We start from the raw sequence: 14,216 nt of genomic DNA on the forward strand, positions 1-14,216 counted from the left end.
TTCAGTCAGTACTGATACTATTATTTTATGACTGATCTGGTTTGCTGGGTAGGATGTGGTGTGTCTTTATTGGTAAAGCATACCAGAGAAGTATGCTTTGTCCATGTAATACTGGAATATCACAGAACATGACATGTACCAAAAATGGGATTTCTCCTTCAGATGGTGGGCACCTACCTACATTTAAGCAGTCAAGTACAGGTGAAAACTATATTGTCATTTTTAGTTACTATAATGAATGAAGTCTAAAGAGCTATTAGCTTAGTAAACATAGGTGTGACATGTGACCCCATGTGATATGAAAGTTTCCAAGGCTGTTATTTATTTTTACAATTCTAGGTCACTTCTACAAATGAGTCTACTGCTGAGGCTTCTAAAGACAGCTAGAGTTGATGAAGATCCACAAGCACTGACTGCCAGAAATGCAGAACAACAAAACACCAGTTTTAAATAAGTACAGCAGGGTTCCATTCATCCTCTGCAACTGTTCAGAAACTGATGATTTCAATGTTCTACTGTCCTTAGTATCAGAGAAGTTTGGTTATTCAGCCTTCTTTTATCCCTGAAACTGACTGATTCAGACTCTGCAACCACGCAGTTCTGCTCTAGATATGACGTTTGCAAATGTATGCCTGTTTTCAATCTTTAAACACTTGACCTTGCACACAGCAAGGGATTACTTTAGAGTTCAGCAGAATTCATCGTCAGTCACTCATGAATTTATTAATGGAAATTACTGACTGTGAAAGGAACTAGTAAGATTTAACAGCTTTGCAACTTCTCCAGCTGAGTGTTAGGGTGCAACGGATATAATTACTTACTGGTTCTCACACTTTCAGACTGTGACTGACTGTATGTCTTCCAGCTGTCACCACTGACCGTTCTGACACTGAACTTATAGAGCCTTCCAGGTCGCAGGCCGTAGATGATGCGTACTTTTGATTTGCTGCTGCTGTAGGGATTGAATACTGTGAGGGGATCCTTCGGGAGCCACTGCAACTCAAAATCATCATAGTCTGTCCAGTCTGGAGGACCCAGCCATGTGACTGATAGAGAAGTGTTTGCAACATCAGTGAACGACACAGCGTTAGGAGGGCTGGGTGCTACACAAAAATAAAATAAAAAAAGAGACTGATTCTTACCAAACTTTTACACAGAACAAAGAAGATGAAACATCTATTATTTTCTTCACGCATCACAATATGGTTGATGTCATCCTGAGTACACAGCCAGTCACTACACTGTGCTGATGGTGCACACCATCTGGTTACTTCCAGAACCATGACATATTCTTAAATCTTTGAAAGAAATAACTGCTCTAGGTGGCAATGCTTGAGCAAGACAGTTGGATCACCAGGGATCCCTTCCCACATAAACCATCTTGTGGTTTTGTGAAAAACAGTGCTGAACAAAATCACAGGTTTAATATCCTCTCAGATGTCCTTTATCTTTTAGATCTTCAGTGACTCCTATAACAAATTGTTCCTCAGAAAATGGCTGTTGCATAGTTGTGAAACGATATGAATCCTGATAGATATGACTAATCAAAAATTTCAGAGCTTTTGGGTCTTACCTGTTCTTCCTTCAGCATTTGCTGTATTGATCAGGTCACCACTGTGAGTCACTACAACCAGAGTGTACTTTCTGCCAGGAACAAGCCCCTGGAAATACCACTCTTTCAGGTCTTTCCCCTGCAATGACTCTTTCTGCGTCCCATTTGGGTTGTAAAGATTGAACTCATAAAAGTCAACATCTCCTGCTGCTGGACTCCAGGTGAACCACAGACTGTCTGTCATGTTTCTGTTGGATGCCTTGAGACCAACAACTGGAGCCGGTGCTGAAAAAAGGGGGTGGATATTACTTTACAGAGAACATCCTTGCAGAGGAGAAGAAACAAGACAAAAGAGACCTTATCCTTAGATACAGATATAATGGTTTCATGTAATGACAGCCATGTAACAATCTAGACAGGCAGCACAGTTGGCCAAAACCCTAGGAAGCTTCAGAAGTAAATCTCAACAGTTTGCTTTCTTATTTGGATCTTCCACTGTCCCCAGAAGGGGTGGAAATGTTCATAACAGATGGTTTTGCAAATGTTAAGCAGCTTTCTCCTAGTCAGTATCTGGAAACATCCGATTCTGAGGCAGCTGAAGAAAGTCTGCTGTTGTTCAGAAGCAGTGGTACACAGATGTTACCATGCAGTGGCTTAGAGGATAAAGAAAGATTTCAGAGATGTCAGGTCTGCTAGAGCTGCTAAGGGAACTGCTTCCCATGTGAAAATGTGAGAAAATGTGGAGCTGCAGCCAGAACTCCTCATGGGAAACAAGATTTATTTCACTGGTAGACAGCCTACTCTAGTAATCCTACTTTCTTTGCCTTTTTGCCTTTTTCACTTACAGACCAGCGTTGCTTTTTGAGTGGAAGACAGGTGTTCTCCTTTAAAGCTTACACATCACATACTGCGATACCCATCTCCTGACCTCAGTACCTGGTGACTATTGTACAGTGCAGATAACAAAACTTTTCTGCTACATTTTTCCTTTTGTAAACACACCGCCCAGAATTTTTCTTCTTACCTCTCTAATGCTCTTCATGTGTAAGAAAATATTGATACTTCTAACAGTTGCCCTAATCTAGCACGAACACCACACTCAGACTAGCTCAACGGATGCTCTTGTGAGCACTGCACCAGAGGCAGATTTTCTTACATGTCCTTACCTGTTCTCCCAAAGACAGATGATTCATTAGAGAGGTCTCCACTGTGGGTAACAATCACCATTCGATACATCCTGCCTTGCCGCAAGTTCTGGAATGAACACTGCTGAAGGTGCTGCTCTCCTGAAATCCTGTCGTGAAGGGACTTGTCTGGGTTGTACAGGAAGATGTCATACGAATCAAGCTCCCCTTGTGAGGTGGTCCAGCTGAAGGACAATTGGTCAGTGGTATTCTCTGTGACCTTCAGATTTGTGACAGCTGCTGGAACTGAAAAGAAGGATAAATGCAAGGGTAAGTATCAAGGTGTCTATCCACTAAGCTGAATCTTTAATAAGTAATGGCTCATGGCTGTAATACATTTCAGTTAAGCCACAAGTAGCCAAGTAATGTCAACAGCAACTTTCAAAAACAAGGGAAGAGCGTTTATGAGGTGCCACTGAGTTTCTCCAATACAATATTTGGATTTCCCATTCCGTCTGTTCTCTGGCCTATGCTCACAGAACTGTCCTTTAATTTCTACAAAAAGCTTTACTAGAATAAAGACTGCAAGGCTTGGCTCAAAGTTTAAAGGTGCATGTTCACATCAAAACCTGTGCTAAGAGCCCTGAGACTGTGAATGAGAAACTTTATAACAATCGAGAATTCAGGTCATTCCATAATGGACAGACTGAGGGAGGTACTTCACTGCTTGGTATAGCATTCTTACTGTGAAACTGTGGCTACCTTATTATGCAAACAAATTTCAGATATACATATGAAGTATATAACAGGAAAAATAGTGCGTAAACAATGGAGTTGCTCTTACGCAAAGATTTTCAGTATCAAGATACACAGACGATTCATGTATTTAATGTTATCATACTAAGGAAACTATATATAAACTGAGATATTATAATTACCTGTTCGCCCAACAGTTTCTGCTCGTTTACTGAAGAGTCCGCCACTGACTGTCAAAACATGTATTTTGTACTTCTTGCCAGGTAACAAATCTTCAAATTTGTGCTGTTTGGCAGTAGCTGGCTCTGATTTGTTGCTCAGGAGGACTCCTTGCTCATTCAAGAGCAGAATGTCGTATCTTTCAGCTACACCAGGAGCTTTCTGCCAGGTTAGTAACAAGGAATGACTGCTGTAAGCATGATCAGCTAATAATTCCTGGACAGAGGCGGGAACTAGAAGCAACAATTAAATGTGAACATTACCAGATGAAATATGGACCATGCAGTACACAATTCTGAGTAATTAATTAAAACTATCTTTATAAACTTGTATATTCATTCATGAGAAAAGAGATGGGTGTCTGTGCACATATATGCAAAAGTAAATAATTCCTAGACATAGATACAGCTACAGAGCATCATGGATATCTGAGGTGGCACAAAGAGCAAATTATACACTTAAATTATCATGAAAAGAGTGAGATGGATGAGATGGAGCATGACCAAAAACTGACTAGCCGAAATGGACAAGAAAGATATTATGGAAAAGAACTGAAAAACAAGAAGTGGTAAATTGGTTCAAAATAGTGGCACAAAATAGGAAATATGAACTAGCCACTGCTGCACAGAAGTTAAGGCCACAGTAAACATTTTGGTACATAACAGAGAAGGTGGATTTAAAACAAATTGTTCCTCTGCTTTTATGTCATGACAAGCGGTATTTTTGGGCATCATATTGTCTTAACAATTTTGACCACTGCTGGCACACAGTATTTGCAGTGAGTCTTGCAGATGCATATACTGGATGGATACAAGCACAAGACCGGGTAGAGATGAAATTTCGTTCTTCCTAAAAAGACACATTTTGGGCTGTGAATCTGAATCCCACACACATTTACCCAGGTAAAGCTACTCAGTAAGAGTTCTCAATGGCATTAATGGAATTACACCCGAGTAGCTTCTGGGAAGATAAAAAGTTACTTGCTCCTCATCTCAAAAGAAACTTACTCGTTCTCCCAAAAGCTGCTAAGCTGTTGTGTAAGGCACCACTGTTCGATTGCACCACCACCCGGTACTGCTCCCCAGCTTCCAAATCATGAAATGTGTGCTCAGAGACATCTTTGGAGACACTCCTGGAATCAAGCTGATGGTTTTGCTGAAATATAGTCACTGTGTAGGAATCAACATCTCCACTTCCAGGTGTCCAGTTCACTTTCAGGCTGTCTGTCATACCATTAGGTGAAACGTGTATGTTTCTCACTGCACTTGGAACTGAAAATAAATAAAAAAGAACACAAAGACACCTGCTCACAAAGTTCCTGGTTCATTCAAGTTTTTGAGTCCTATTTTTTTTTATGACTACAATAAACACTTCAGAGTACAAAGAGCATTTATGAATACAAGTAACTCACGGGTAAACACAAGTAAAGCTGAAAATATTTATGTAGGACTGTGATGTCACAGAAAAGCAACTCCATGTGTTTATAGCAATAGTAAAGAAAATTTAAGTAGGTCAAAAAGAAAAAAAAATGTTTTAACATTCCTTTAAATGGATAAGCTCCCTCTTTTTACAATGATACTTCACAGACATTGAGAAAAATCAAAGCCCTTTGTGTTTAATTAGTTACCCATTTTGCAGTTAAAATCTCACCTACACATTGTTGGTAGGTAAACAGAGATGTAAAACAGCTTAATTGATTTAGCTAGAGATACTAAGCAAACAACTGGCATGCATGAAAATAAAAGAAACCCTAACACTGACATTTCAATACTGATGTACTAGAGTGGTTTTCAGTGAAATCTCCCATGTTCATGATGTGTTACAGGAGCTCAAATAAGATCATGGCTCAGCCTTGATTTTCTGTGCATCAAATGTCCCAACACAAGTTCTAAATACCACATTCCTTCTTACTTGTCAGGCCTTCTATGAAAGTAGCACGTTGTGCATCTCCACTGATTGTCAAGACAAGAATTTTGTATAGACGTCCTGGGGTCAGAGCTGTGAACCAACACTCCTCGATGTTGTTCCCAAGGAAAATGGGTGGGAAGATCTTCATATCATTGTAGAGGAGCTGAATCTCATATTTATCAACATCACCCTCAGCCTTTGACCAGGTTACCTGCAGATCTTCTGTGCTTCTGTTACTAAGAGTCAGTTCCTTCACTGACTCTGGCACTGAATAGGTGAAAAGAAAGGAAATCTTCTCAGTACTTCTTAAAACATCATAACAACAAGCATATAACAGCTCAGAGGTCCTTGATGAGGGGATAGTGGCCACCCTCAGCAAGTTTGCTGATGATACGAAGTTGGGAGGATTGGCTGACACGCCTGAAGGCTGTGCTGCCATTCAGCGAGACCTGGACAGGCTGGAGAGCTGGGCAGTAAGAAACCGGATGAGGTTCAATAAAAGCAAGTGTAGGGTCTTACACCTAGGGAGGAATAATTGCATGCACCAATACAGGCTGGGGGATGAGCTGCTGGAGAGGAGCTCTGCAGAGAGGGACCTGGGCGTCCTGGTGGACGACAGGTTGGCCATGAGCCAGCAGTGTGCCCTCGTGGCCAAAAAGGCCAATGGCATTCTGGGGTGCATTAAGAAGAGCGTGTCCAGCAGGTCGAGGGAGGTGATCCTCCCCCTCTACTCTGCCCTGGTAAGGCCTCATCTGGAGTACTGTGTCCAGTTCTGGGCTCCCCAGTACAAAAAAGACAGGGATCTCTTGGAAAGAGTCCAGCGGAGGGCCACAAAGATGGTGAAGGGCCTGGAACGTCTCCCCTATGAAGAAAGGCTAAGTGAACTGGGTCTGTTTAGCCTTGAGAAAAGACGACTGAGAGGGGACCTGATCCAGGTTTATAAATATCTGAGGTGTGGCAGCCATAGTGGTGAGGCCAGTCTCTTTTCAGTGGTACGTGGAGACAGGACGAGGGGAAACTGACATCAGCTGCAGCATAGGAAGTTTCGCACAAATGTGCGTAAGAACTTCTTCACGGTGAGGGTGACGGAGCACTGGAACAGGCTGCCCAGGGAGGTTGTGGAGTCTCCTTCTCTGGAGATATTCAAGTCTCGCCCGGACGCCTACCTGTGCGACCTGGTGTAGGGAGCCTGCTTTGGCAGGGGGGTTGGACTCGATGATCTCTAGAGGTCCCTTCCAACCCCTACAATTCTGTGATTCTGTGATATTCCTGAGCTAAAACTTTTCATTCAGTTCCTCAGGAAAAGCAATAGATTCCACTTAGTTCAAAGGCTTGTTGTTTGTGGTTTGCACCATATACAGCACTGAAAGGTCCCCTTTCAGAAAAGGGAGCCCACAATCTAACCTCTTTAAAACAAACTTGCAAACAAATAATGGAGCTGGCACAGAGCTTGCACTGCCAAAAGAACTTGAGAGGCATCCTTATGTACAGCAAACATGGTGCAAAGAGCTCTGAGCTAGCGGAGATCTAAGGAAAGCTGATGCAGCACCATCATGTGCAGTTCCTGACTCCCGCCAGATGCAGGTCAGTTATTCTTGCTCAGAACTGCATCTGTGTTAATAAACTTGGTGTCTTAGCATGGCTCATTAGCTTACTTGTATCACTAGGTCAAGACAGTCAGGTTGCACCCAGATACCTTACTGGCTCACAACCAGCCACCTTACCAATCATGCCCCACACTATCCAACAACTCCAGTTCATGGGGGAACTTGGGAAGAGTAAGGTGTACCTTTTTCCTCGTACACTACCATGACAAGAAAAAATCCATGTCTTGTACATTCTGACTTAGCTCATGCATAAGTCCTAAACTGATGTGGAAATCTGTACAACTCGGTTTTCCAGTTTTCCACGTTTTAAGATTTAGCTTTCTAAGCACACAGTGCAGATCTTTTCTTTTTTTTTTTCACTTTTCACATCTCTAACTTAAAAATCAGTCATCAACTCAATATTGCTTTTCATCTTTAGAATGACACAAATTCAAAGAGTCACATTCAAGATTCTTCCTATGTTAAAATAATGCAAAAATTTTAAGAACAAGGTATGGTAAATAAAAGAAAATTCTTAAGCATCTCAGGATGCTTCTGGGGTATTTACTTACTTGTTCTGCCAAAGACCCTCTCACTGGTTTCATATTTTCCACTCCTTGTGCTAACTGTGACACTGTACTGCCTCCCTGGGACCAGATTAGTGAATACACACTCATTTTCATTCTTTGGGACACTTTTTGTTTGGATGAAATCATTGTTGTTCTTGATGACCACTTCATAACTATCAAAAGATCCAGAGGCATGTAGCCAAGACACCTTCAAATAGTCACTTCTGGCTGAATTGCTGACAGTAAGTCCTTGAACACCTGAAGGAACTGAAAGGAAAAAGAAACAAAATTAAAGATTCAGAAAGTAGTCACTTCTTTAAGTAAAAGGAATTGTGGTATTGGATTCTATTTGTGGTAATTACCAGACATTTTTGAGGAAGTTGCACAACACCCACAACACGGATTTAAGCAATACTCTAGCCTTCTAAAATCATAACTGGACAGTTTCCAGTCTGGTTCACATCGTACGTCAATGGTCTGCTTTTCCAATTTTCAGTCTTTGTGAACAACCGTGTCAGTTTTGCTTACAGCAGAGTTCCACACGTTGACACTGAATTTGCTTCCCCTCATTTATACAGCTGTTCCTTGGATTTTCACTTATATTGTGAGAAAGCTAAAATAGCACTTACTGCACTAACTTAATAGTCTTTGTGATTTTAACACTCCTTACAATGCTTCCTTTATTCTACTGGTTTACAAAGTATAAAGTCCCAGTCTTCATCTTTGAGGAAGTTTTGAAAAGTTTTCAATCATTATGGTCACCCTTCTCTGAAATTTCCCTGAGCATTGCATAGTCAAAAACAACATGGAAGTAACATGTTCTCATTTATGTGACACCATACTAACATTTCAGTAGTTAGCTCCTATTTCTTGCTTTCAGCATCTGCATAACTTATCTGGGAGATGTTCTGCAGAACATATTTCAAGAGTCATGTAAAAGGTTAAGAGCACTTGAGACATAACAGATACATGATTTCTGATCATTTACAAGAACTGGCACTCAACTTCTATTCACACTAAGGTCATTCTGTATGACAAAAAGCAGCAACAGGGACATAAGAATAAGACAGTAAAGTTGTAACTTTATAGTTTGATTCTCCCCCTCCGCCCCTAATCATACATCATAGTTTGGACAGATATTCATGTATTACTAATAATGGCTACCCAAAGTTGTTGCGGTGAGTGGATTTACTTAAAGACTCTATTTACCTGTTCGTTCCTGGCCAAAGGAATAATTTTCATACTTCCCACTCTTTGTGGTTATCATCACGTTATAAAGTGTCCCAGGAGTAAGGCTGCTGAAAGAGCACTCACTGAGAGACTTGGAAATGGTGAGAGTCTGAATAATATGGTCATCATGAGATAGTGTTACCAAGTAACTGTCTACATCTCCAGAAGCTGGCAGCCAAGAAACACTGAGGTAGTCACTGCGACCTGAGTTATTTACTGTTACTCCAGTCACACTGGAAGGAACTGTGCAACACAAAGGAAAGAAAACAAAACAGAAGAGCTTTAATTAGTCATTTCTTATTGTTGAGGATGCCTGGAACACAACCCTGCAAAATAAGCCACCTGGGAATCTGAGGACTAGCTATGCACTGATTCCCATTCACAAGCAGTCATCTGCTGTTTTGAACACTGAGGGAAGTCTTTGGTGGCACCATCCCAACACTTCTCAAATTCCACAAGATGAAATAACTTATGAAAGTGCCATTCATCACTAGCAGCAATAACTACTGATGCTTGTTTAGAGTATGAATGTGTTTCATTTACAATGAGTTCTCTGACGCCTAGTGGCCAAAATATGAATGCAATCTGTTTTTCAAGCAAGGTGAGACGAAAGGCTCCATGCGGCCAGAACTTCCATCAGTTTCTGGTACAAAACTATTAAGAGTTATTACAGAGGCAGGCTTACACCATAAGTAACTGCTCTATCTTCAGTCGACTCTGATATACTGAACTGACTTACCCAGTAGAGAAGCTGGTTATCAGCTATCATAGTCAAAATTATTAGATATCACAAAGTATGTATATATATTTTAAAGTCTTCAAGTGTTATTCTTCTCCAATGGTTTTTATTTTTCTTTCTGCTTGAAAATAGTTATCTTCAAGGATAACACTGGAACAAACTACAGAATGCCTTGCCTTTACCAGCTTCACATAAAGGGTGAAATTGTACTGCGTTGTCAATTTTTCCTTCCATTCAGTATCCAAAGAACTGCTACTACATTTCACAGATTATTAAACACACAGAATCTGATGCAATAGTAAAATCTATCCCATGCTGTGTAGCAGGGCATCATAAACAGTAAGTATCACCGGTGGACATTCTTTAATGTTAGAGGAAAAGAACAACAGGTCATGAGACTCAGATCCAAGTTCATCCCACCACCTTCAGGCAGCTAATTTGCATGCCACAGTGAGAAGCAGTCGCCCTACACTAGTACATAGTCAGTACAACAAGGCCCTTACAAGGAGCAATTCACCCACTACAGCTGTACATCGCAAGCATGACATATTTTTTCTGGAATACAGAATGGTCCTGCTGTAAAGTTCCTACTGTAGGCAGAGCAGATAGATCCACAAAGTAACATAACCTGAATCTGGATCCACAACATGTCCGAGCGTACACACAGGCAGCATGTTTTGAAACCCATGTATTTCTGAAGTCCAGTGGCTTAGCTGCAAGACCATTGTCTTCAATAAATTTACTTTCTAAGAATTTAAAAAGACTTGCTGATGTATTTCTTTTTTACCTGTTCTCCCCTCTGCAATTGTTTGTCTTGAAGATATCCCCCCACTGACAGTGGTGACAACAACTGAGTAGAGTCCTCCAGGTTTCAGGAGATAGAAGTGGTATTCATTGGTTTCACTGGGAACAGTTTCATTCTTAATGACAACATTCTCATGAATCAGTAGTACTTGATATGAGTCTACATCTCCCAGTGCTTTTGTCCAGTTGGTGAACAAGCTGTTGGTTGATCCCTGACTTGACACAGTCAGACCGGTCACTTGGGCTGGCACTGCAAAGCAAAATGTCATTATGTGACTGAAGAGAAACAAAATAAAACACTCAACTCCAAATAACCCAAACTTAGTCACAATGAGGAAGTACATTAAAAGAGCTTTCCAATTTGTAGCCAGACTCAACAGGACTAAAAATAACCTGTAGACTGCTTCCTGTCTGATGGGATGTCGTCTATGGGAAACTACGGCACAGAAATGTCTCTCAGGCTTCAGCACAGCTTTTCTTGGTCAGACCTAAATGCCTCAAGATCAGAGAACTGGAAGAGGCAGCATGTTATAAATACCATTAAGCAAAAGCCATCGATTTAGGAAATCATTTGTTTTTGTGAAGATAATTTCAAATACAGCCTTTCATTCTTTTCTTGCCCTCCTAGTCTTCATCTCTTATTCCTATTAAATGGCAAACCAGTTTGATGAATGCCTCACAGTCATCTGTACTTCAAAGAACTCTGTGTTAAGATTCTTTCATTTCATAGGGTAATGAGATAGAGGGTTTTGTTTTACTCTTTATGTCAGAAATCTACAAGATAATAGCTTTAAACAAACAAGACTTTTATTTAAGGATAAGCTAGTGAACTCAGACTAAAAAGGAAAATGGAAATATAGAAACAAATATTTAGCAGAAATTCTCCTCAAAATACTGTTACTTTTGCTTGTATGACCAAGCATAACTGAAATAAATAGTCCTTTTGCTTTGGAAAATATGATTGCAAGCTTCTTGTTTCACATCAGCGTTTTTGCATATGAAGTACTGGTTTAGCTATCATCAACAAAAGCTAGAATATCAGGCACGTAGCTGAAAAAAGGCAAATGTTGTCCAATAAACTGGAAACAGAAACCCCACCTTTTTTCTAACCCTGTCACAATTACAGTGAGATCCAACAAAACACAGAAGTGACAGATTTCTCTGCTAAAGATACTTTTATCATTAACTCAGGCTTTACTGAAAGCTGACCAACCTAAATAAGACTTACTTCTGTCATACTTAGAGCATTATTTTGAAAGTCAAGCAGTTCGTCCTACTGAGAAGAAGATTCAGAGGTCTGGAATGCTTGTTGAGACCTGCATTCAAATTCATTGATGTTCGTCCTTTATTGCTTTGAATGTAATCCTGACACATTACCCCTGTGTGATGTGTTTTCAGGCACTGATTCGTATTAGTGAAGTGGTACACTGTAACCTCTACGCTTAAATAGGCTGTTTAAAGGGGCGTTAGGTAGAATGAAGTATAGCCCCAGCTATTCAATCACATACCAGAGAAATTAAAGTTTAAGTCAAACTCTTAAGGAATTGAAAGGAGTTGCAACACTTCAGTAAGGACCACTATCAAGTTGTAGGCATGATTAGGTTCAGATACCAGCAGCTTGCCTTCTCTTGGGCTTTGCCAGACCAAAGCAAAATTTTAAGACTTTGTTAGCACTGGAGAATGCATAAGTCAAACAGAGCAAAGGAACACATATGGTTTAAAACTTCCACACGTGCACAAAATTAGCACCCTGCAGGAGGTGGGAATGGGACTTCACTTGTGTCACAGTCATCATTCTAAGTAACAGACACGGAGTTTGGAATTAGATGAGTGGAGAGAATCAAAATATCTTTTCAAGGTCACATATGTTTTTTGTCTGTCAACCTTGGAATGTTCCCCCTAAATCAACATTTTCCTTCGTGGTTTTTTTCCAGATGATGCATGCTTTCAATCAAGGAAGTGACCTTCCCTAAGATACGCAGTGAACATTGTTCTTCTTATATGGAATCTTTTGTTAATGTAGATTGATCTGATATGACATAATATTTCAGAGAGCAGTTTTGCCAGAAATTACATATCTATTTTCCCAAAACTTTAAATAAATGCTGAAAGATATTCAGGAGTCAGAAATGAGAGACTAGAAACGTAGCTCTTCTGCTGAACAAGCAAACATAAATTGAAGAGTTTTGATATTTAGACACTGGATTCATCCAGTTCACTACAAAGCAATCTAAGTGGATGATAGTTAACAGAAGTAAAGATCAAAATAGATCGACAGAACAGTACCTGTTCTTCCTTCCACTGAAGTCCAATTACTTAAAATCCCACTGATGGTAGTGATTGTTGCTGTGTATTTTCTTCCAGGTACCAACTCGTTGAAAGTAAATTCTTTAGCTTCTTTTCCAAGCCCTTTTTTTATGACAGTAAGATCTCTGTCTCCCAGTGAAACCACATAGCTGTCCCATTCTGCAACAGGGGTCACCCACATGACACTAAGCGAAGATTCATTAGCATGCTTTACACGCAGCTGGAGAACAGGCTCTGGAGCTGCAGAAGTACATAAATATCAAAAGAACATGCCTTGTAGTAAACATATGTACATATCTCAAGCTGCTGTAAAGAATCAAACTAGAAATGTAACAGTAATAGAATTAATGAAGAGGAGATTCTTTACCTTTCTTAGGAAGCCTGTCTTACAAATACAGCATTTGTGCTGTTCTTTCAGTAACGGGCTGTGGCAGCAGATTTCAGCAATGCATTATGGATGCAATGCTAAGGCTTGAAGGTTTAAACTTATACCAGGATATATATTATAGTGTGAATAGAAATTCAGTGAAGTCAGTAAACCTGATCTAGAACCACGGATGTTAGACTGGGCTATAAAACTTTTGTACCATAAAACACATCTAGGTCAATTTAGCTGTGACAAACAAGGATGTAAATTACAGGGTCAGAGTGACATTGATTCTATGCTGGTTTATATCTCAGTGAAGTTGGGAGTGACTTCAAATTTACAGTTGTATAAAAGAAGAAACTGACCTTTCTGCAGTGAATTTGTGTATGTGTGCAAACACGCATGCACTCACAAACACAGAGCACTTGTCATCTAACGCTGTCCCTGATCTGATTTTGTCCCTCTTATAATGAAATCCAACTCACGTTCCAAGAGTGCGGGCTGACTTAAGAGAAAATTAAATGACAACAGGGACTAATACCTGTTTCCTAACATGTACATGAATGTGGATTCGCCACATTTGTGATACACTCACTGCATATACTGTTTATTGGACCATGTTCTCATCTCTTAGCTGTGCCAGTCAAAAGTAACACTGCAAAGTTTTATGTAATTCATATCCGAGTAAGCAAGATGAAAACCTGTCCTGGTTGATCAAATTGGTGAGAAGTTAGAGGAAAATTTCAGTTCTGCAGCTTCTACTGGTTTTGGCATTGTGCAAAACAACAAAATGAAATCCTCATGGAGTGATAAGTAAAGGCATAGCAGGAAAGGTGGCCACCAGAAAGGATGAGGATGAAGTTGGGTGGTCCCATCTTATCACACATTCTCCTGTGAGGTAATACTCAGCCTTGACTCCTGCTTGACACTCCTTCTTCTCTAAGTTTTCCTGTCCTCCAAGCTGCACTCTTTTGTATTCACAGAGCAGAACAATTAACAACTATTTCTTAAATTTGAAGCAATCAGATGTGGCTTTGACCAACATGCTCCAAAAA

The 14,216-nt window shown here is 40.2% G+C and overlaps 1 protein-coding gene across 4 annotated transcripts in view; it reads right to left on the reverse strand.

Annotated features, from left to right (window-relative positions):
- Positions 1–14,216, reverse strand: part of PTPRB (protein tyrosine phosphatase receptor type B) — a 67,883-nt gene that overhangs the window by 22,192 nt on the left and 31,475 nt on the right. For all 4 annotated transcript variants that reach the window (XM_085221280.1, XM_085221285.1, XM_085221293.1 and 1 more), the window contains 10 exons: positions 12,774–13,034; positions 10,471–10,737; positions 8,924–9,187; positions 7,718–7,981; positions 5,563–5,826; positions 4,659–4,922; positions 3,615–3,884; positions 2,719–2,982; positions 1,574–1,837; positions 822–1,103 (listed from right to left, as the gene is read on the reverse strand). In XM_085221280.1, coding sequence (XP_085077406.1) covers positions 822–1,103; positions 1,574–1,837; positions 2,719–2,982; positions 3,615–3,884; positions 4,659–4,922; positions 5,563–5,826; positions 7,718–7,981; positions 8,924–9,187; positions 10,471–10,737; positions 12,774–13,034 — 2,664 coding nt within the window. The remainder of the gene's footprint in view (positions 1–821; positions 1,104–1,573; positions 1,838–2,718; positions 2,983–3,614; positions 3,885–4,658; positions 4,923–5,562; positions 5,827–7,717; positions 7,982–8,923; positions 9,188–10,470; positions 10,738–12,773; positions 13,035–14,216) is intronic.

This window comes from Meleagris gallopavo, chromosome 1 (assembly GCF_905368555.1).
Source record: "Meleagris gallopavo chromosome 1, MGAL_WU_HG_1.1, whole genome shotgun sequence".
Taxonomy (NCBI): Eukaryota; Metazoa; Chordata; class Aves; order Galliformes; family Phasianidae; genus Meleagris; species Meleagris gallopavo.